The 23,288-nt window shown below is 37.5% G+C and overlaps 1 protein-coding gene across 1 annotated transcript in view; it reads left to right on the top strand.

Annotated features, from left to right (window-relative positions):
• HDAC9 (histone deacetylase 9) overlaps positions 1-23,288 on the top strand; it is a 581,469-nt gene that overhangs the window by 417,876 nt on the left and 140,305 nt on the right. Inside the window, exon 21 of the mRNA XM_067746216.1 lies at positions 16,417-16,535. Within this exon, the coding sequence (XP_067602317.1) occupies positions 16,417-16,535 (119 nt within the window). The remainder of the gene's footprint in view (positions 1-16,416; positions 16,536-23,288) is intronic.

Here is a 23,288-nt window from a genome sequence, read left to right as displayed (position 1 = left end):
GGAAATGCTTTCACTTTTTCACCATTGAGAATGATGTTTGCTCTGGGTTTGTCGTATGCGGCCTTTATTATGTTGAGGTAGGTTCCCTCTCTGCCCACTTTCTGGAGAGTTTTTATCATAAATGGGTGTTGAATTTTGTCAAAAGCTTTTTCTGCATCTATTGAGATTATCATATGTTTTTTATTCTTCAGTTTGTTACTATGGTGTATCACATTGATTGATTTGTGTATATTGAAGAATCCTTGCATCCCTGGGATAAATCCCACTTGATCGTGGTGTATGATCCTTTTAATATGTTGTTGGATTCTGTTTGCTAGTATTTTGTTGAGGATTTTTGCATCTATATTTATCAGTGATATTGGTCTGTAATTTTCTTTTTTTGTAGTATCTTTGTCTGGTTTTGGTATCAGGATGATGGTGGCCTCATAGAATGAGTTTGGGAGTGTTCCTTCCTCTGCAATTTTTTGGAAGAGTTTGAGAAGGATGGGTGTTAGCTCTTCTCCAAATGTTTCATAGAATTCACCTGTGAAGCCATCTGGTCCTGGACTTTTGTTTGTTGGAAGATTTTTAATCACAGTTTCAATATCATTACTTTTGAATGGTCTGTTCATATTTTCTGTTTCTTCCTGGTTCAGTTGTGGAAGTTTATACCTTTCTAATAATTTGTCCATTTCTTCCAGGTTGTCCTTTTTTTTTGGCATAGAGTTGCTTGTAGTAGTCTCTTAGGATGCTTTGTATTTCTGTGGTGTCTCTTGTAACTTCTCCTTTTTCATCATCTAATTTCATTTCTAATTTTGATTTGAATCCTCTCCCTCTTTTTCTTGATGAGTCTGGCTAATGGTTTTTCAATTTTGTTTATCTTCTCAAAGAACCAGCTTTTAGTTTTATTGATCTTTGCTATCATTTTCTTTGTTTCTATTTCAGTTATTTCTGCTCTGATCTTTATGATTTCTTTCCTTCTGCTAACTTTGGGTTCGTTTGTTCTTCTTTCTCTAGTTCCTTTAGGTTTAAGGTGAGATTGTTTACTTGAGATTTTTCTTGTTTCTTGAGGTAGGCTTGAACTCCCTCTTAGAACTACTTTTGCTGCATCCCATAGGTTTTGGATCATTGTGTTTTCATTGTCATTTGTCTCTAGGTATTTTTTGATTTTCTCTTTGATTTCTTCAGTGATCTCTTGGTTATTTAGTAACACATTATTTAGCCTCCATGTGTTTCTGTTTTTTATGTTTTTTTCCCTGTAATCCATTTCTAAACTCATAGTGTTGTGGTCAGAAAAGATATTTGATATGATTTCAGTTTTCTTAAATTTAGTGAGGCTTGATTTGTGACCCAAGATGTGGTCTATCCTGCAGAATGTTCCATGCGCACTTAAGAAGAAAGTGTAATCTGCTGTTTTCAGATGGAATGTCCTATAAATATCAATTAAATCTATCTGGTTTATTGTGTCATTTAAAGCTTGTGTTTCCTTATTTATTTTCATTTTGGATGATCTGTCCATTGGTGTAAGTGAGGTGTTAAAGTCCCACACTATTCTTGTGTTACTGTCGATTTCCTCTTTTAGAGCTGTTAGCAGTTGCCTTATGTATTGAGGTGCTCCTATGTTGGGTGCATATATATTTAAAATTGTCATATCTTCTTCTTGGATTGATCCCTTGATCATTATGTAGTGTCCTTCCTTGTCTTTTGTAACATTCATTATTTTAAAGTCTATTTTCTCTGATATGAATATGGCTACTCCAGCTTTCTTTTGATTTCCATTTGCATGGAATATCTTTTTCCATCCCCTCACTTTCAGTCTGAATGTGTCCCTAGGTCTGAGGTGGGTCTCTTATAGACAGCATATATATGGGTCTTCTTTTTGTATCCATTCAGCAAGCCTGTGTCTTTTGGTTGGAGCACTTAATCCATTCACGTTTAAGGTGATTATCGATACGTATGTTCCTATGACCATTTTCTTAATTCTTTAGGGTTTATTTTTGTAGGTCCTTTTCCTCTCTTGTGTTTCGCACTTAGAGAAGTTCCTTTAGCCTTCACTGTAGAGCTGGTTTCGTGGTGCTGAATTCTCTTAGCTTTTGCTTGTCTGTAAAGCTTGTAATTTCTCCATCCAAGCTGAATGAGATCCTTGCCAGGAAGAGTAATCTTGGTTGTACGTTCTTCCCTTTCTTCACTTTAAGTCTATCGTGCCACTCCCTTCTGACTTATAGTGTTTCTGCTGAGAAATCAGCTGTTAACCTTATGGGAGTTCCCTTGTATGTTATTTGTCATTTTTCCCTTGCTGCTTTCAATAATTTTTCTTTGTCTTTCATTTTTGCCAGTTTGATTATTCTGTGTCTCGGTGTGTTTCTCCTTGGATTTATCCTGTATGGGACTTGCTGCGCTTCCTGGACTTGGTTGGCTATTTCCTCTTCCATGTTAGGGAAGTTTTTGACTATAATCTCTTCAAATATTTTCTTTGGTCCTTTCTCTCTCTCTTCTCCTTCTGGGACCCCTATAATGCAAATATTGTTGAATTTAATCTTGTCCCAGAGGTCTCTTAGGCTGTCTTCATTTCTTTTCATTCTTTTTTCTATATTCTGTTTCGCAGCAGTGAATTCCACCATTCTGTCTTCCAGGTCACTTATCCATTCTTCTGCCTCATTTATTCTGCCGTTGATTCCTTCTAGTGTAGTTTTCATATCAGTTATTGTATTGTTCATCTCTGTTTGTTTGCTCTTTAATTCTTCTAAGCCTTTGTTAAACATTTCTTGCATCTTCTCAATCTTTGCCTCCATTCTTTTTCCGAGGTCCTGGATCCTCTTCACTATCATTATTCTGAATTCTTTTTCTGGAAGATTGCCTATCTCCGCTTCATTTAGCTGTTTTTCTGGGGTTTTATCTTGTTCCTTCACCTGGTATATAGCCCTCTGCCTTTTCATCTTATCTATCATTCTTTGAATGTGGTTTTTGTTCCACAGGCTGCAGGATTGTAGTTCTTCTTGCTTCTGCTGTCTGCCCCCTGGTGGATGAGGGTATCTAAGAGGCTTGATGGGAGGGACTGGTGGTGGGTAGAGCTGGCTGTTGCTCTGGTGGGCAGAGCTCAGTAAAACTTTAATCCACTTGACTGTTGATGGGTGGGGCTGGGTTCCTTCCCTGTTGGTTGTTTGGCCTGAGGCAACCCAACACTGGAGCCTTCCTGGGCTCTTTGGTGGGGCTAATGATGGACTCTGGGAGGGCTCACACCAAGGAGTACTTCCCAGAACTTCTGCTGCCTGTGTCCTTGTCCCCACGGTGAGACAGAGCCATTCCCCACCTCTGCAGGAGACCCTCCAACACTAGCAGGTAGGTCCTGTTCAGTCTCCCCTGGGGTCACTGCTCCTTCCCCTGGGTCCCTACTTAGTGTGTGCCCTCCAATAGTGGAGTCTCTGTTTCCCCCAGTCCTGTAGAAGTCCCACAATCAATTCCCACTAGGCTTCAACGTCTGATTCTCTAGGAATTCTTCCTCCCGTTGCCGGACCCCCGGTTGGGAAGCCTGACACGGGGCTCAGAACCTTCACTCCAGTGGGTGAACTTCTGTGGTATAAGTGTTCGCTAGTCTGTGAGTCACCCACCCACCAGTTACGGGATTTGATTTTACTGTGATTGCACCTCTCCTACCATCTCATTGTGGCTTCTTTGTCTTTTATGGGGGTATCTTTTTTGTTGAGTTCCAGTGTCTTCCTGTCGATGATTGTCCAGCAGCTAGTTGTGATTGTCCAGTCATTTGTGTTCTAGCAAAGAAATACATGTACAAATCCTCAGTGGGCCCTCTTTATCATTTTCCTATGATATATATACTACTTTGGTCCTGTGCCTGTCTGTTTCTTTGTTTTACTTCCTTGCTTTGTAGAAGTACATTCCCAAGTGAATTATTCAGAAAGAGTATGTTGAAATGAAACTTCTGAATCCTTACATGTCTTAAAGTATGTTTAACATACTTTAATCCTAGTATGTAATGGCTAGAAGTAGAATTAAAGATTAAAAATAATTTTCCCAGGCTTCCCTGGTGGCGTGGTGGTTGAGAGTCCTTCTGCCGATGCAGGGGACACGGGATCGTGACCTGGTCCAGGAGGATCCTACATGCCGCGGAGCGGCTGGGCCCGTGAGGCATGGCTGCTGAGCCTGCGCGTCCGGAGCCTGTGCTCCGCAACGGGAGAGGCCACAACAGTGAGAGGCCCGCGTACCGCAAAAAAAAAAAAATAATTTTCCCTCAGAATGTAAGGACATTCAGTGTTTCTGATTAGGAGTTTAATGCCAATCTCATTCTTCATCTCTTTTTGAGGATAACTTTTTTTTAAGGATCTCTGGGGATTTGAAGTTTCATGAGAATATGTCTAAGTGTGTATATGTTGTTATACGTAGAGTTTGGCAGTGGTTAGACTTATCAAATCTGGAGACTTGAGTCATTCTTCAGTTCCTAAAATTATCTCCTGCTACTAGTTGAAAATTTTCTCCTCTCTCTTTCTCAGCATTCTCACGGACCCTATTATTCGAATACGAGACTTCTATATTGATCATTTATGTCTGTTTTCCCACTTGTCATTATATATTTTATCTGCTTCCTTTTACAAGGGACTACTTCAATTTTTACTTTTTCAGATACCTTACTAATTTATGCAATTGCAGTTTTATCTTTAAGTGCTTCCCTTGTTCTTTAATTGTTCTTTTTCATAACAGCATATCTGCGTTTTAGATAAAATGTTTTCTTGAATCTCTTTGAGATTATTATTTCTGTTCCTGAACTATCTCTGTTTTGTCCAGAGTTGTTTATGTTTATTTTAAACTTGTTTTTCTTCATAATATTGTGTCTCCTTGTATATGCTGGGATATTCCTAATTTGCCATTGATATTCATGAAAGTAGTAACTGGTATCAGTTTTCCCTGTGGTTGTGTAAATGTGTCAGCTGGGAGCTCTGTGTCAGCCACTGTGGGATAGAGTGTATGGACCGCCAAATCCCTCTTAGGGTAGCATTCCAGAAGATGGCTCATGGTCTCTGTATCTTCCTAAATGACTGTACGTGGGGGACAGTATCCACATTAGAGGGCTTGGCTTTCTCCAGATACATCCTTTTCTTAAGAAAGAATCATCTGAATGTTTTCCCTGGGTTGCTGGCATAGAGGAAAGGTAATTAAGGTGTTGAGCTATAGTCCTGGCCTCCTTAACCAGCTAACATTTTTAAATTTCTTGTTTTCAGTCCTGCCTCTTTTTCCTTCACCATACCTGTTTCTTCAGTGGGGTTCCTTTGGGTAGAGTGTCTCCCATCTCTTCTGTGGTAGCCTTCTTTTTGTTTCATTCTTTTAATATGCACCTTTTCTGGAATTTCCCTTTTCTGGAAGTTTACTTAAAATATCTGTTTGTTGACAACTCTCACATCCTCACTTTTTGTTATCCATCTATTCACTTTTTTGGATTCTGATACTTGGTAGCATTTTATTTTAAAATACTATTGGACTTACAGAAAAGTTATAAGAATAGCACAGAGTTCCTGTATGCCCTACACCCAGCTTCCCCTAATGTTAATACTTACATAACCACAGCACAATTATCAAAATTAAGAAATTAATATTTGTATAATACTGTTAGCTAAGCTACAGATTTTATATGGAACCGAAGTTTTCCCATGAATGTCCTTTTTCTGTTCCAGTATCCAATCCAGAGCCTTACGTTGCACTTAGATGTCATGTCTCCTTAGTCTCCTCCAATCTGTAGCAAGTCCTTAGTCTTTCCTGACCATGACTTTTAAAGTGTACTGGTCAGTTTGTTTTGTAAATAACCCTCAATTTGGGTTTGTTTGATATTTTCTCATTATTAGATTTGAGGTTGTATGTTTTTAGCAAGAATACTACAGAACTGATCTGACTATCTTAGGGAGTAGTGAGGTTAATATGTCTTATCACTAGAGATGTAAACCTTGATCACTTTATTACGACAATATCTTGGTCAAGTGCTTATTTTCTATTTCCCTCATTTCTTCTATACTTATTAGTTGAAAGTTTTCCTTAGGCAGAGCTATTTCTTCTTTTCTGTATTTATTCTATTATTTTTTAATCTCTGTAAGGATTCTTAGATACTTACTTGACTCTATGGCTTATAATCCAGTACTATCATTGTTTATTTTGCTCCTCAGATTGTCACAGCTTTGGCCATTGGGAGCTCTTTCACCTTGCCTTATATGCCCTGCTGACATGCCCCTATCTCTTTGAGCCTTTCATTGTTTTCTGTCACCAGAAGATATTCCAGAAATACTTTGTATTTTCCCTGACACAGGCCTGGAATCAACCACTTCTCCAGGGATCCCTGGATCCTTTTTTGTTGTTGTTTTTAACATTTTTATTGGAGTATAATTGCTTTACAATGGTGTGTTAGTTTCTGCTTTATAACAAAGTGATTCAGTTATACATATACATATACCCCCATATGCTTCCCTCTTGCATCTCCCTCCCTCCCACCCTCCATATCCCACCCTTCTAGCTGGTCACAAAGCACTAAACTGATCTCTCTGCTGTGCGACTGCTTCGCACTAGCTATCCATTTTACATTTGGTAGTGTATATATCTCCATATATACACTAGAACTCTCTCACTTTGTCCCAGCTTATCCGTCGCCCTCCACGTGTCCTCAAGTCCATTCTCTAGTAGGTCTGCATCTTTATTCCCATCTTGCCCCTAGGTTCTTCATGACCTTTTTTTTTTTTTTTAAGATTCCATATATATGTGTTAGCATACAGTATTTGTTTTTCTCTATCTGACTTACTTCACTCTGTATGACAAACTCGAGGTCCATCCACCTCACTAGAAGTAACTCAATTTCGTTTCTTTTTATGGCAGAGTAATATTCCATTCTGTATACATGCCACATCTTCTTTATCCATTCATCTGTTGATGGACACTTAGGTTGCTTCCATGTCCTGGCTATTGTAAATACAGCTGCAATGAACATTGTGGTACATGACTCTTTTTCAATTATGGTTTTCTCAGGGTATATGCTCAGTAGTGGGATTGCTGGGTTATATGGTAGTTATATATTTAGTTTTTTAAGGTATCTCCATACTGTTCTCCAGGTGGGTGTATCAATTTATATTCCCACCAACAGTGTATGAGGGTTCCCTTTTCTCCACACCCTCTCCAGCATTTATTGTTTGTAGATTTTTTGATGATGGTCCCTCTGACTGGTGTGAGATGATATCGCATTGTAGTTTTGATTTGCATTTCTCCAATGATTAGTGATATTGAGCATTCTTTCATGTGTTTGTTAGCAATCTATATACCTTCTTTGGAGAAATGTCTATTTAGGTCTTCTGCCCATTTTTGGATTGGGTTGTTTGTTTTTTTGGTATTGAGCTGCATGAGCTGCTTGTCAATTTTGGAGATTAATCCTTTGTCAGTTGCTTCATTTGCAAATACTTTCTCCCATTCTGAGGGTTGTCTTTTGGTCTTGTTTATGGTTTCCTTTGCTGTGAAAAAGCTTTTAAGTTTCATTAGGTCCCATTTGTTTATATTTGTTTTTATTTCCATATCTCTAGGAGGTGGATCAAAAAGGATCTGTGATTTATGTCATAGAGTGTTATGTCTATGTTTTCCTCTAAGAGTTTGACAGTGTCTGGCTTTACATTTAGGTCTTTAATCCATTTTGAGTTTATTTTTCTAGGGAGTGTTCTAATTTCATTCTTTTACATGTAGCTGTCCAGTTTTCCCAGCACCACTTATTGAAGAGGCTGTCTTTTCTCGACTATATATTCTTGCCTCCTTTATCAAAGATAAGGTGACCATATGTGCGTAGGTTTATCTCTGGGCTTCCTATTGATCTATGTTTCTGTTTGATCTATATTTCTGTTTCTGTGCCAGTACAATACTGTCTTGATTACTGTAGCTTTGTAGTATAGTCTGAAGCCCAGGAGCCTGATTCCTCCAGCTCCTTTTTTCTTTCTCAAGACTGCTTTGGCTATTTGGGGTCTTTTGTGTTTCCATACAAATTGTGAAAATTTTTGTTCTAGTTCTGTGAAGAATGCCCGTGTTAGTTTGATAGGGATTGCGTTGAATCTGTAGATTGCTTTGGGTAGTAGAGTCATTTTCATAATGTTGATTCTTCCAATCCAAGAACATAGTATATCTCTCCATCTGTTTGTATCATCTTTAATTTCTTTCATCAGTGTCTTAATAGTATTCTGCATACAGGTCTTTTGTCTCCTTAGGTAGGTTGATTCCTAGGTATTATTCATTTTGTTGCAGTGGTAAATGGGAATGTTTTCTTAATTTCACTTTCAGATTTTTCATCATTAGTATATAGGAATGCAAGAGAATTCTGTGGATTAATTTTGTATCCTGCTACATTACCAAGTTCATTGATTATCTCTAGTAGTTTTCTGGTGGCATCTTTAGGATTCTGTATGTATAGTATCATGTCATCTGCAAACAGTGACAACTTTACTTCTTCTTTTCCAATTTGGATTCCATTTATTTCTTTTTCTTCTCTGATTGCTGTGGCTAAGCCTGCCAAAACTCTGTTGAATAATACTGGTGAGAGTGGGCAACCTTGTCCTGTTCCTGATCTTAGTGGAAATGGTTTCAGTTTTTCACCATTGAGGACAATGTTGGCTGTGGGTTTGTCATATATGGCCTTTATTATGTTGAGGAAATTTCCTTCTATGCCTACTTTCTGGGGTTTTTTTATCATAAATGGGTGCTGAATTTTGTCAAAAGCTTTCTCTGCATCGATTGAGATGATCATATGGTTTTTCTCCTTCAGTTTGTTAATATGGCGTATCACATTGATTGATTTGCGTATATTGAAGAATCCTTGCATTCCTGGGATAAACCCCACTTGATCATATTGTATGATCCTTTTAATGTGCTGTTGGAATCTGTTTGCTAGCATTTTGTTGAGGATTTTTGCATCTATGTTCATCAGTGATATTGGCCTGTAGTTTTCTTTCTTTGTGACATCTTTGTATGGTTTGGTATCAGGGTGATGGTGGCCTTGTAGAATGAGTTTGGGAGTCTTCCTCCCTCTGCTATATTTTGCAAGAGTTTGAGAAGATTAGTTGTTAGCTCTTCTCTAAATGTTTGATAGAATTCGCCTGTGAAGCCATCTGGTCCTGGGCTTTTGTTTGCTGGAAGATTTTTAATCACAGTTTCAATTTCAGTGCTTGTGATTTGTCTGTTTATATGTTGTATTTCTTCCTTCAGTCTTGGTAGTTGTGCATTTCTAAGAATTTGTCCATTTCTTCGAGGTTGTCCATTTTTTTGGCATATAGTTGCTTGTAGTAATCTCTCATGATCCTTTGTATTTTTGCAGTGTCACTTGTTACTTCCCCTTTTTCATTTCTAATTCTATTGCTTTGAGTCCTCTCCCTCTTTTTCTTGATGAGTCTGGCTAATGGTTTATCAATTTTGTTTATCTTCTCAAAGAACCAACTTTTAGTTTTATTGATCTTTGCTATCATTTCCTTCATTTCTTTTTCATTTATTTCTGATCTGATCTTTATGATTTCTTTCCTTTTGCTTACTTTGGGGTTTTCTTGTTCTTCTTTCTCTGAATGCTTTAGATGTAAGCTTAGGTTGTTTATTTGAGATGTTACTTGTTTCTTAAGGTAGGATTGTATTGCTATACACTTCCCTTTTAGAACTACTTTTGCTGCATCCTGTAAGTTTTGGGTCATCGTGTTTTCATTGTCATTTGTTTTTAGGTATTTTTTGATTTCCTCTTTGGTTTCTTCAGTGATCTCTTGGTTATTAAGTAGTGTATTGTTTAGCCTCCATGTGTTTGTTTGTATTTTTTACACATTTTTTCCTGTTATTGATATCTAATCTCATAGTGTTTTGGTCAGAAAAGATACTTGATACAATTTCAATTTTCTTAAATTTACCAAGGCTTGATTTGTGACCCAAGATATGATCTATCCTGGAGAATGTTCCATGAACACTTGAGAAAATGTGTATTCTGTTGTTTTTGGATGGAATGTCCTATAAGTAATAATTAAGTCCATCTTGTTTAATGTATCATTTAACGCTTGTGTTTCCTTATTTATTTTCATTTTGGATGATCTGTCCATTGGTGAAAGTGGGGTGTTAAAGTCCCCTACTATGATTGTGTTACTGTCGATTTCCCCTTTTATGACTGTTAGTATTTGCCTTATATATTTAGGTGCTCCTATGTTGTGTGCATAAATATTTACAATTGTTATATCTTCTTCTTGGGCTGATCCCTTGATCATTATGTAGTGTCTTTCTTTGCCTCTTGTAATAGTCTTTGTTTTATAGTCTATTTTGTCTGATAGTAGAATTGCTACTCCAGCTTTCTTTTGATTTCCATTTGCATGGAATATCTTTTTCCATCCCTTCACTTTCAGTCTGTATATGTCCCTAGGTCTGAAGTGGGTGTCTTGTAGACAGCATATATACAGGTGTTGTTTTGATCCATTCAGCCAGTCTGTGTCTTTTGGTTGGAGCATTTAATCCATTTACATTGAAGGTAATTATCGATATGTATGTTCCTATTACCATTTTCTTAATTGTTTTGGGTTTGTTATTGTAGGTCTTCTCCTCCTCTTGTATTTCCTGCCTAGAGAAGTTCCTTTAGAATTTGTTATAAAGCTGGTTTGATTGTGCTGAATTCTCTCAGCTTTTGCTTGTCTGTAAAGGTTTTAATTTCTCCATCAAATCTAAATGAGATCCTTGCTGGGTAGAGTAATTTTAGTTGTTCGTTTTTCCCTTTCATCACTTGAAATCTGTCCTGCCACTCGCTTCTTTTGTTTGTTTGTTTTTTGAGTATGCGGGCCTCTCACTGTTGTGGCCTCTCCCGTTGCAGAGCACAGGCTCCGGACGCGCAGGCTCAGCGGCCATGGCTCACGGGCCCAGCCGCTCTGCGGCATGTGGGATCTTCCCGGACCGGGGCACAAACCCGTATCCCCTGCATCGGCAGGCGGACTCTCAACCACTGCGCCACCAGGGAAGCCCTGCCACTCCCTTCTTGCTTGCAAAGTTTCTGCTGAAAGATCAGCTGTTAAACTTATGGGGATTCCCTTGTATGTTTTTTGTCCTTTTTCCCTTGCTGCTTTTAATATTTTTTCTTTTTACTTACTTTTTGATAGTTTGGTTAATATATGTCTTGGTGTGTTTCTCCTTGGATTTATCCTGTATGGGTCTCTCTGTGCTTCCTGGACTTGACTAACTATTTCCTTTCCCATATTAGGGAACTTTTCAACTATAATCTCTTCAAATATTTTCTCTGACCCTTTCCTTTTCTCTTCTTCTGGGACCCCTATAATTTGCATGTTGGTGCATTTAATGTCCCAGAGGTCTCTGAGACTGTCCTCAATTCTTTTCATTCTTTTTTCTTTATTCTGCTCTGCAGTAGTTATTTCCACTATTTTATCTTCCAGGTCACTTATTCCTTTTTTCTGCTTCAGTTATTCTGCTATTGATCCCTTCTAGAGAATTTTTAATTTCATTTATTTTGTTGTTCATCATTGTTTGTTTGCTCTTTAGTTCTTCTAGGTCCTTGTTAAATGTTTCTTGTATTTCCTCCATTCTATTTCCAAGATTTTGGATCATCTTTACTATCATTATTCTGAATTCTTTTTCAGGTAGACTGCCTATTTCCTTTTCATTTGTTAAGTCTGGTGTGTTTTTACCTTGCTCCTTCATCTGTTTTGTGTTTCTTTGTCTTCTCATTTTGCTTAACTTACTGTGTTTGGGGTCTCCTTTTCGCAGGCTGCAGGTTCGTAGTTTCCGGTTTTTTGTGTCTGTTGCCAGTGGCTAAGATTGATTCAGTGGGTTTTGTAGGCTTCCTAGTGGAGGGAACAAGTGTCTTTGTTCTGGCTCATGAGGCTGGATCTTGTCTTTGTGGTGGGCAGGCCCATGTCTGGTGGTGTGTTTTGGGGTGTCTGTGACCTTATTATGATTTTAGGCAGCCTCTCTGCTAATGGATGGGGTTGTGTTCCTGTCTTGCTACTTGTTGGGCATAGGGTGTCCAGCACTGTAGCTTGCTGGTCATTGTGTGGAGCTGAGTCATGGCGTTCAGATGGAGATCTCTGGGAGATTTTCGCCGTTTGATATTATATGGAGCTGGGAGGTCTCTGGTGGACCAGTGTCCTGAACTTGCCTCTCCCACCTCAGAGGCACAGCCCTGACACCTGGCTGGAGTGCAAAGAGCCTGTCATCTACACAGCTCAGACTTTTGGGAGGTCTGAGGTCTTCTGCCAGCTTTCAGTAGGTTTTCTGTAGGAGTTGTTCCACATGTAGATGTATTTCTGATGTATTTGTTTTGAGGAAGGAGATCTCCATGTCTCACTCCTCCGCCATCTTGAAGCTCCTCCCCTGGATCCTTTTTTTGCAGATTGTTGCTAACTGTACTGTTTGCTACTGTGCTGTCATTGCTTTTAGGAAATGCGTAATAACCCATACATACACACATATCTAAAGGTTTTTCTGGGTCTGTTTGCCTGATATATATTTAAAGCCATGAGTTCATTTTTTTTTTTTTGTGGTACACAGGCCTCTCACTGTTGTGGCCTCTCCCATTGCGGAGCACAGGCTCCGGACACGCAGGCTCAGCGGCCATGGCTCACAGGCCCAGCCACTCCGCGGCATGTGGGATCTTCCCGGACCAGGGCACGAACCCGTGTCCCCTGCATCGGCAGGTGGACTCTCAACCACTGTGCCACCAGGGAAGCCCCCATATGTATATTTTTATAATTTTCTTCCAGTGGGATATTGGGAAATAATGAGGGACTAACACATATGCTTTGTTTGCTGTGTTTTACCATAAAATCCAATAATTCAGATAAAATATTAAATAAATGCCTTTGAGGATTTGTTCTATTTAAGAAAAATTATATTATTTTCCCCACTCAGTACTCCCAATATATTTTCAGTCTTTCAAACATGATAGATCTTTTGAATAAAAATCAATCTAGACTAACATAAAAAGAAGAGTACAAACACTTCCACGTACATTGCTAAAATACTTGCCACAATAAGGAGATCTGTGGAGTCTTAGTCTCATCAGTTTATCAGAGAACTGAGTATTAAAGAGTTTAATACTAACAATGGGAAAATAAATAAGTTTCAGTTCAAAATTTAGCACATCTTTAAGCCAAACAGTATTTGCAAGATGGTAGACACTGAATCCATACTTGTTAAAATGCCTGAATGAACCTTATCAATATCACCACCAATAAGCGCCTGTTATCATAGAGTTCTTCAATATCCAGAATCTATTGTAGCATAGCATTACACAACTCTTATAATCATGCATCATTGACTCATTCAACAAACAGCTACTACTCGGACACAATTCTAAGCATGTATGTTTTTAAATGGAAGGAGTTTATCAAGTGATGTATTGTTTTTCAAATTTTCCATTTTTCCTTATTTTTTGGAGTGAATTCAAGTGTATAGGATTAGTCTTGTGAAATAGAGCATTTTGAAAGCCTGTGTGAAATTGTAAAATCCACGTTTGTATATTTAGGAATAACATACATAACAAATGTGGTATTTGCTTCAGACAGAAACTAGTGGATTCTGTATATTTGGAGATATGTGGCGTATCTCCAAATAAACATATTTCCTCTGTAAGTGGGTAAGGTCTTTATTAACAAAATAGTTGCATTGGAATTAAAACCAACTCCAGTCCATATCAAATTTCCAATTGCAGACCAAATTTCTATTTTGTTCTAAGGTTAGATCTTTTTTTTTAAATTATGGGAAAAATGGACATTTATAAAAATGTTTTGTTGGAGGGAATGGTTTGTGTCTCATTCTCTTTTTTAGTTTATGCCTTCATTTTGATGGAGGCATCCAATACCTTCCTTTGATAATGTTTGTGGGAGATAATATCTTTTTGTTTGATATTTTAAATATCTGAAACACTATTATCTACTCAGTTTTGCAGCTTGGATGTATATGAGATTATAATTTTTAAAATATTTTCCTTAGACTTTCCTTCATAACATAATTTCCTAAATGAGTCCTTCAGGTTTCTTGCCTATTTTTCACATCTCCGTTTTATGTTGTACTTTCTGAGAGAATTTGTCAACTTTATCTTCTAAAAAGTCTATTACACATTTTGTTTGCTGTTTCTTCTTTTTCTTAATAGCACCCTCTTTTCATTTCATAGATGTATTATGTCTTTGAGGATAATCAAAATTTCTGTAATTACAGTCTCTTCCCTGCATTTTCTCTTGTTTGCAGAGTTCCCTTTCATTTATTCATTTGTTTGCATGTTACTTGTCTTTCATGCTAGAAACTTTCTTCACACAGTCCATCATATTTGAGAAAGGGGCATTGAAAAGATAAGTGAGAGCTCTGTCTAACTGAGGGGGCCTTTTTGACTGGTGAATTCACTATAGGAAAATAGAGGAAAAAACCTGACTGTTGGTCTGAGTGACTCAGAAATGTCAGTCTCTCTAGGTATTTTCTCTTTGGCCAGTTTGTTCCTCCAGGAAGACAGAGAAAAGTTAGCTTGCTTTTTGTGGCTCCCTCTCTGCAGATTTACACTTATGCTTCAGCTTTCCCCTCTGTACATCATCTGTAAATTTCCCATATTCTAAAATTATGTTTGCAGACCTTGTCTCCTGTTCTATCTTTGTCTTTCAAAAATATATACATATATATTTTATATCCATATGTAGAGGGAAGCCTTTATGGAGAAGGTAGTAAGTGAGCTGTGCCTTGAAGGATGTTTACCCTTCAATTAATCTTACAAGTATAGATTGACTGGGGAGAAAGAATAGTAGGGGAGGAAATCTTCCAAAGAGAGGGAAAGGAGGTGGAAAACTATAATGCATGGTTACTGTAATGCATATGACTGAAGGGACAGCATTGCTTAATCATCTACCTCCATATTTTCCTAAGAGTGTAGTGTTTGTTCTCTAAGATTGTACATAGGATTAATCAAGCTAAATAGATGGAGTACCTTGGTAAAACACTCTTGATTCTTTGAGACAATTTATTCCAACATCTAATAGTCCAACCACATACATAACATGGCTATTTCACACATATGAAAAGTAGTGACTTCATAACATGTGACACTTTTGTAAAAAATTATTGGTATTATTAGGAAGGAACAGTATTGAATATCTCTCCTGATAATGTATTAGAGATTCTTAATTTTGCTGAAGAGTAAAATAATGAAGTGGTACATGGTAAACAAAATTAAATTTTCACTTTCACAGCTGGGCCAATTCAGGTATAAGTAGCTTTCCAAATGTTGGCAAGGCTATCGTGGAAGTCACTTACGTGTACATTTATGATTTTGAAGGATTGAACTTTTATACTTTTATGACAGTAGTACAGTTATGAAAGATATTTAATTCATTTTTATCTCTATGTAGGTAAGTTTCAAATAAGTATTTTTTTTATTTTATAACGTGAACAACTTCTTGTTTACATGCAAAAAGATTTAAGTATAAAACTAATATGTGGTCATTGTAAAAAATATGGGAAATTTGCAAATATACAAAAGTTAGAAGAACTTAATTATGTCATTGTTCAACGATAGCTATTTTAATATTTGGTCTAGTTGTTTCTCTCAAACACACAAAAGAGAACTTACTAATTTTTAAATTCACGGTAGTGTGAACTATTCCCATTTCATTAAATAGTCTTTGAAATTTTGAATTTAAATGATGGCACACTGGTCTTGAAGCCTGCAGCAAAAAACCATTTGGTTTTATAAAGCCCAGTAGCATCCACTAGTCATTCTCTCTCAGATCCAGCTCTGAGGAGGAAGGGGTTAGGGAAGGCTGAGAAGGCTGAGGAGGTAAGTGCTGAAGTGTCTGAGTGGGACCAGCAGGGGCTGCTGTCAGGGATGAGACTGCCACATTCCTGGTGTCTCTGACCTTGGACTCGCTTAACATTATAATCTGGATTCTATTAAAGGAATTTCGTGTTTTTCCTTTGCAAGAGTCACCCCCTACCACGACAAACATTTTAAAATGTTTCTTAAAAAAAGTTGGAAAAGCAACTTTTTCCCAAAAGAAATTTATAGTTCAAATTTACACCAAGTTCTCACTAACTGGAGCAAGCCGGGTTTTCACTAAAGCTTCGACTTTCCTCTGTAAAACATTAGTCACTCCCTTGGAAGAAGCAGTTTTTTATAGGCAGTGGGATAAAACAGCCACAGATGTTCATGTAATATGACGGGCTTTAGAATGTACCTGCAAAGCATTTTTTTTTTTTAATTTGGAGAAAAAAAGACTGAATTGGGATGCTAAAATAACAGTGATTCAGTGTTAAGAAAATGATAAGTTTTTGGTCCATTCAAATAGTGTTTTCTTTTCCCCTTTTCTTTATTCTTGGGATGTTCTTGAGGTTGTACCAAGTCATTTTCACTGCACAATTTTTAAAGGTATTTGCCATTCCCATGGGTAACTGGTTGCCTTTTTTACCGTGCAGGACTATAGTGAAGCCTGTGGCCAAAGAGTTTGATCCGGACATGGTCCTGGTTTCTGCTGGATTTGATGCATTAGAAGGCCACGCCCCTCCTCTGGGGGGCTACAAAGTGACAGCAAAATGTAAGTAATAGACAGCATTTTTTACATGTGAATAGTAACTTAGGTGAGACTTTCAAAAATGATTTTAGATGGTGTTCACTGCTTTGTCAGATTCATTCCTCTGTAGAAATTGGTCTTTAAGAAAAGCAAAGTTAAATCATTGCCTTTGGTGGGCTTGAAGGGACATTTCAGAACCTTTGGTTTTTCAGGAGTTGTGTTTTGCTATTTAAAGGCAGAAGTGATAGGGCTTCTGTTTAAAATATGTTAAATGACTTGAGAGGTCTAGAAAAGCTACTGGGCTTTTGCAAGTAGAATGGAAGTCACTGCATTTATTTCATTGTATATGGGGTAGAAATAGCAGTTTCCCAATAATGCTATGCTCTTCTAGGTTTTAATACAAAAGTGTAGTTCCCCTTGCTCAGAGGTTCTGTACATGCCTATGGGCAATGATCAGGATCTCTACTGGTATTCTGTTGTTGTGCAAAGGTTAACTTTTTGGCTGTATTCCTTAGCAGCTAGACACCAAATGAACAAATGAATTTTGTGTCATATTGTATTTGAATAACATGACCTAATGGAATCTGGTATAAAGAGTCTTTCTTTAAGAAGAATTTCCGTGCTCTCCGAGTATGAAAACAAGGCATATGTATAGTCCACACATGCAGATGTATGCTGGCACTCTGGATATATATTTTTAAAAAAAGATGAAGGAAAAAAAGCAAAATTACACCAAGAATAGTATCCACTATTGTGTATTTTAGTGGGGGTTGAAAAGAAACAAACTGAAAACAACCCAAATAGTTTTAAGTGAGAGAGATGTGTTTGGAGCTAATGTGTTTTATTAATTTGAAAAGAACCAAAGAACCAGTATTATGCCAGCCTTTGTTTTAAATTGGCTTTACATGTGACAGAGTTTTCTGCACTTTAATTCTTCCAGTAACGTTGTTAGGTAGTAGCTATTTTTAACATCTGTTATTTACTCAGCGTTCTTGGTGCCTTGTTGTCTATTGAAAATATATTGAAAGAGGCAGCTCTACAAACACAAACAAAGCATAATTCACAATTTTGGTAAAATTGAATAGAGAGGTGTTTGTTCACATCCCATATCTTTATTATCCTTTTTCTTTGTGGAATCCCCCTCACATGGAAGTCAGTCTTTTCACTGCAGATAAACCTCATTTGGGTCAAGACTGGTGAATAGTTTACTTTAAATAAAGGGGAAAAAAAATGCTTGTACCCTAAATTGAGAAAAACCCAAACAATAGAAAACACATGGAGCAAAGATGGAAATCTAGAAAAGGTGTCCTTTGCCATTAAATCCAAGAATCTCCCTCAGAGGGAGGAATGTCTATATTTGGATCTTTCTCCCTGCCAAGGGGAAAAGTTGTAACAAGTCTGAACTAGCTGGAAGGAACTAATCTTTTTGTTTGCTTGTTTATTTGTTCATGTTTTGCCAAGTCAAATTCAAACTCAAATCTCAAATGTCATCTTGGAAGTTTCTACCTCTTGTTAGCTTTAATACAATGCACCAAGACCTTCTTTATGTTGTGTTTCCTTTATAATTTGGGGGGATGCTCTTCGTTGTTTTCTATCCCAGGATAAGTTTATCTATAATTTCTCCAGTCCCCTCCCCAATCTATTTCTTCTCTTTTTTTGTCTTTTCTATTCAACAGAACATTGCTTCCTTACTAGCTGACTTGTTTCCTAAGAAAAACACAGATACAAATTTTAAAAATTGACCCTTTGGGGCTTCCCTGGTGGCGCAGTGGTTGAGAGTCTGCCTGCCGATGCAGGGGACACGGCTTCGTGCCCCGGTCCGGGAAGATCCCACGTGCCGCGGAGCGGCTGGGCCCGTGAGCCATGGCCGCTGAGCCTGCACGTCCGGAGCCCGTGCTCCGCGACGGGAGAGGCCACAACAGTGAGAGGCCCGCGTACCGCAAAAAAAAAAAAAAAAAAAAAAAAAAAATTGACCCTTTATTGAGTATATGCAGTTTAATAAGGAAAAGATAGACAATGAGGAGAGGCAATCTTAGAACCCAAAGACGCTGTGGTAAAGGCTATCTAAAACAGTTCACGTATTTCATAGATGAGAAAATGAATTTATTTTACCATCTGAAATACTTGGGGTTTAAACCCAAGTGCTTATCCTGAATTTGTAGTTAGATGAAATTGCATAAGCTTTTACTGGATGTTTTCCACAAAGAAAAACGTTTCATAAAATGCATGAGAATAGGGGCTTCCCTGGTGGCACAGTGGTTGAGAGTCCGCCTGCCGATGCAGGGGACGTGGGTTCGTGCCACGGTCCGGGAAGATCCCACATGCCGCGGAGAGGCTGGGCCCGTGAGCCATGGCTGCTGAGCCTGCGCGTCTGGAGCCTGTGCTCCACAACGGGAGAGGCCACAGCAGTGAGAGGCCCGCATACCTCAAAAAAAAAAAAAAAATGCATGAGAATAGAGAACTTGTGTGCACACTACAGAGGCCATTTTGGTGCCCAGGACCCTTAACCACAAGCAGTCTGTGACAGACACCGACTAGTTCCATGCTACTTAAATGAAAAACAGCAGGACATCATATATGAGCAACTTTTTGTATAGATCATCTCATGCAGGTCTCAGTTTGCCAGCTATATTTTCTAGAGATGCTGCCATCCTAACTGGGTAGAGGTTAGGATTACTGGACCACTGTATAGTTATTCCCCAAATAGCACACACCTGGGTCTCTTTTTTTTTCCTTTCTAACCACCTGTCAAATGCATTTATATTGCTTTGGTCTGGACAGACAATTAATATTGGTCCTTCACTGTCCTATGCCAGAAGTCATTCTCCATTTGAGGGGAGTCCCAAAATGAGGCTAGAAATGGGCTAAAACCTAAAGTAAAAAGCAGGTAGAAATGAAAGAAACACATTTCTTTCCCATTCCTGCAAAACCCACCCTTGCCCGAAGTAGAATGTTTAAGGATTTTAGAGAGTAGTTTGGAGGATACTGTCTTGTCAGAGATGCCAAAATTTTGTCTTAGCACATTGAATAAATCCTCTAAAAAACTTTTGTTTGATAGTTCTGAAAGGAAAAGATAAGTCAAAATGAAAGTGTTTTTGTTTTTAAACATCTAATTAATTCCCTGATTTTTTTTTTTTTAAGTATTGGTTGATACTTTGACAAAAGTCTCAGCTCACATATAGAGGTAATTTAAAATTAAAGTTGATTCTTGGCTAGTAGTATTTTTCTTCCTCTTTTCTCCTCTCATCTCTTCACATATTGAACGTTCTTTGCTGTGAGAGTAGAATACAAATATTCAGATTTGTTTGTGCTGAAGTTTTAAATAAATTAGCTTAATTAGTTGTTTGAAATCTATGCTGTTCTTCCAATTAACCACCAAGATTAAGGCCCAAGCTGAATGGAATGAGTATCTTTGTGTCCTACCCTAAACCTTACATCAAACTTTACCTTAAAGTTATCAGCTTATCTTTTTAAATACTCTTGTTTGGATCTTGGAACTGTCTTCAGGTTACAGTTTAAGAAGTTTGGCGTAAAACAACTAAGTGCCATGTTCAAACAGTAAAATTGAGTAAAATTGATTCACCATATTGCAGCACCCCCTGGCTTAACAGTGTTGTCACCATTAAAAAAAAAGTTTTAGTTCAAATTCATTTTACAACAAAACATACTTCTTCTTTCTTTTCAATACATCTGTATATTTTCTGTTTTCCATGGCTTCAGGTAGTGAACTCATATGTGCAAATTGCTTTTATCGTGTAAGAACTTTCCTTTCTTTGGAATAATGCAAAAATCATTGTGAGATGATAGCCATGTGTGATTAAAAAAAACAAACACATGCTCTTTTTATAAACAGAGAGTAGTTTTATAGTCCTTGAGATAGAAACCACTTCCCTCAGCCAATACACAAGTGTTATTTTGACAAACAAAGAATAGATAATAGTTGGGGAAAAAATCAAATAACATGTCTTAGAGTTTTGAATTACCATCTTCTCCTTGAGAGAATGTTTTATTCTTTTGAGTGACCCTCTCATTCCTTTTTCCCTTGTGGAATGTCTGTCAGGGAGATACACTATTGTGGGGCAGATACCTGTCTAATTGAATTGGTACTTAGCTGTGAGTTAATCTCGGGGAAGGACAAAAATTCCTTCATTGGTTAATTCTCCAGAAATAAGTCTCTAAGAAGTTGAGTGCTAAGCCAGTCAACAAATCAGTGCCAGGAGACAAGTTCGTTAAACATATGAGGCGATGCTGATCTACTTCATCTGCTAATGATGGATGTTTGTGCTTCTCTCGTGCGTATTCAGGAGGGTCTGTTTCACAGTGTCCTCTGCCATGCATTTTATTTGTCCATAGAATTGAAGGCAGACTGAGCCAGAAGTATAAGTAGATTTTCATTTTTACTTGTTCTTCCCTCACTAATGATTCTGCTTTTACCTTAAAATGTCCATGGCTGTCTGAGGTCTCTAATTTTCTCCCCATTATCAAAGCCTGTAAAGGACTTGATCATATTCACTGTGTGTTTTATTACCCGATTATACTTTTTTAAATGAGTACATTCCAGCTAGTGTGTTAGTTCTGTTTGGCAGTTGAATCTTTTATTATTTTTCTGCAATTGTGGCAACAATGGTTTGTCTTCTCATAATAGAATTTCAGGCCACAGCAAACAGGTGTGGAGAAAAGAAGTGTCTGGAAGACACCTACCAAATGTCACTTCATGAAAGATCAACCTTAAACTTGAACTGCTTCTATTCTTTTATATTAGGGTGGAAATTGGGGGAATATCATGCTGGTTGATTATTCAAAGTATCCTCCCATCCATCTATCATCAGATTAACCTCTGTTATATACTTCTGTGCTGTGTCCTCAGAAGCTGGACCAGCACCTGGCACATAGTCTAAGTAACTTTATTATTTCTTTTTAATGAGTAAAGGCAAAATGAACCCATGATTTCTTAGCTAACTCAGACCCTTTCTTCCAGTATATTTGATGCTACTTGAATTGGGAGTTCATGATTATTTTTGGTTTTGCTATCCCTCTATCACTGCTACTTATTTCCAGGTCTTAGACTACATATTCATAACTCCTGTAATATTTTAATGAACACAGCCCTGTGTTTCTGACAATGGTCACTTATTCAATATTTCTTTTAATAGAAATATTATTGAAAATATTGTAAATATTAAATGGGAAGTAATGATTTCCTTAATAATGGGCCTTGGGCAGAAGCACTGAGTATTAAAAACTGCTAGAATCTAGATGGTGAGAAAACTCATTTCATCTCTCCTCAGAAAAACAGGACAGGGGAAGAGTGACTCCTTTAAATAATATACCTGAAATAAGTGTGAAAAAATATGGGAGAGTGCAGAAGAGCTCGTTTGGGGGGGTCAGAAGCTCTATGTTTAAATCTCAACTTTGTTCCTAATTAATTTTGTAATCAAGTTAGTTTCTTAATCAGCCAAAAAAAAAAAAAGTAGGAGAGTAGGGAAATAATTATACTTACAACATAAGGAATGAATGATTAAGCATTGTGAGGTAATAGTTTTGAATTTTATTGTGGATATCATTTCAACAATTCTAAACATTCAACAGAAGTCTGAGATTTTAGATGAGGTATTTGAACACAAAATACACAACGCAAATGTAAGAAGAATTTTATACTCTTATTTGAACAAAATGGTCAGAATGGTCCTAGGAAGCTATTCAGGATTCTAGGTGAATAAAAAGCATAAATGTGCATTCAGTTAAAAGTCAGGTTAGGAGGAGAAGTACCTTTGTCTCACATTTTCGTATCCACATGCATTCTCACATTGTAATTAGTCTGGGGCAATTGGAATAAATTACGATTCTTTTTTGAAAAATGAGACATCATTATTTTGTAGTGAGGATAACTCAGGCACTGCCTGCCTAAAAACTCTGCAGTTTGTCTTGGTATATTGAGGTGTGCTTGGATCTTGACATTATTAATATGCTGATGCAGAAGAAATTATCCAGTGGTGCATTTTTAGCAACTGAACTATCTGAAACACAGTTAAGAATCAGAAAACAGAAGAACTTCTGAAATGCAAAAATTGATGCAGAAGGTCCACTTATAAATGTATAGACATACCTTCTTGCTCTTACTGAGATTCTGCTTAATTCTTTGTGTATATAACTAGCATACTTGATTATCTAATTTTCCAACTGATGCAAATTTAAGCAATAGTTTGGAAGTAGAGGTAGATGAATGGATGGTGGGCATATTTCTGTCTCAGACGTTCTTAAATTTGAGTTTGCAGGCCTCCTGGGAATCCATGGATAGAATTCATGGGGCTCATGAACTTGGATGGGAAAAAATTACATTATTTTTACTAATCCTGCCCCTTATTAGCTGTATGAATTTAGGAATGTATTTTCTCCCATTATAAATATAGGCAACAAACCATAGCGATATCAGTAAAATAGGTAGCCTTGTCGCCAATAGAAATGGCAGCTGTTTTCATATCACTTTACTGTTGTGTAGATATTTCCAATGATCAGTTATTCTCACCATTACTTTGAAGTGATGATATATGTCAGACCAGCTGCTCAATTAGTTCTTTGATGCAGTAATATAGAATTAGATGTATTACACCACGGCTTTCCTCCATATTTTGGTAGCTCCTTTCTATAGTAGTTTATTTTGTTTTCTGTGTACTTTATTGTGTACATTTTAAAACATTCTGAGAAGGGGTCCATAGGCTTCACTTCAGACACACACACACACTCAAGCACACACACACACACACGATCTTTACCTTG

The sequence above is a fragment of the Pseudorca crassidens genome, chromosome 8 (assembly GCF_039906515.1).
Source record: "Pseudorca crassidens isolate mPseCra1 chromosome 8, mPseCra1.hap1, whole genome shotgun sequence".
NCBI lineage: Eukaryota > Metazoa > Chordata > Mammalia > Artiodactyla > Delphinidae > Pseudorca > Pseudorca crassidens.
Note: the sequence above shows the minus strand (reverse complement) of the source record. Positions and strands in the feature narration are given on the sequence as shown.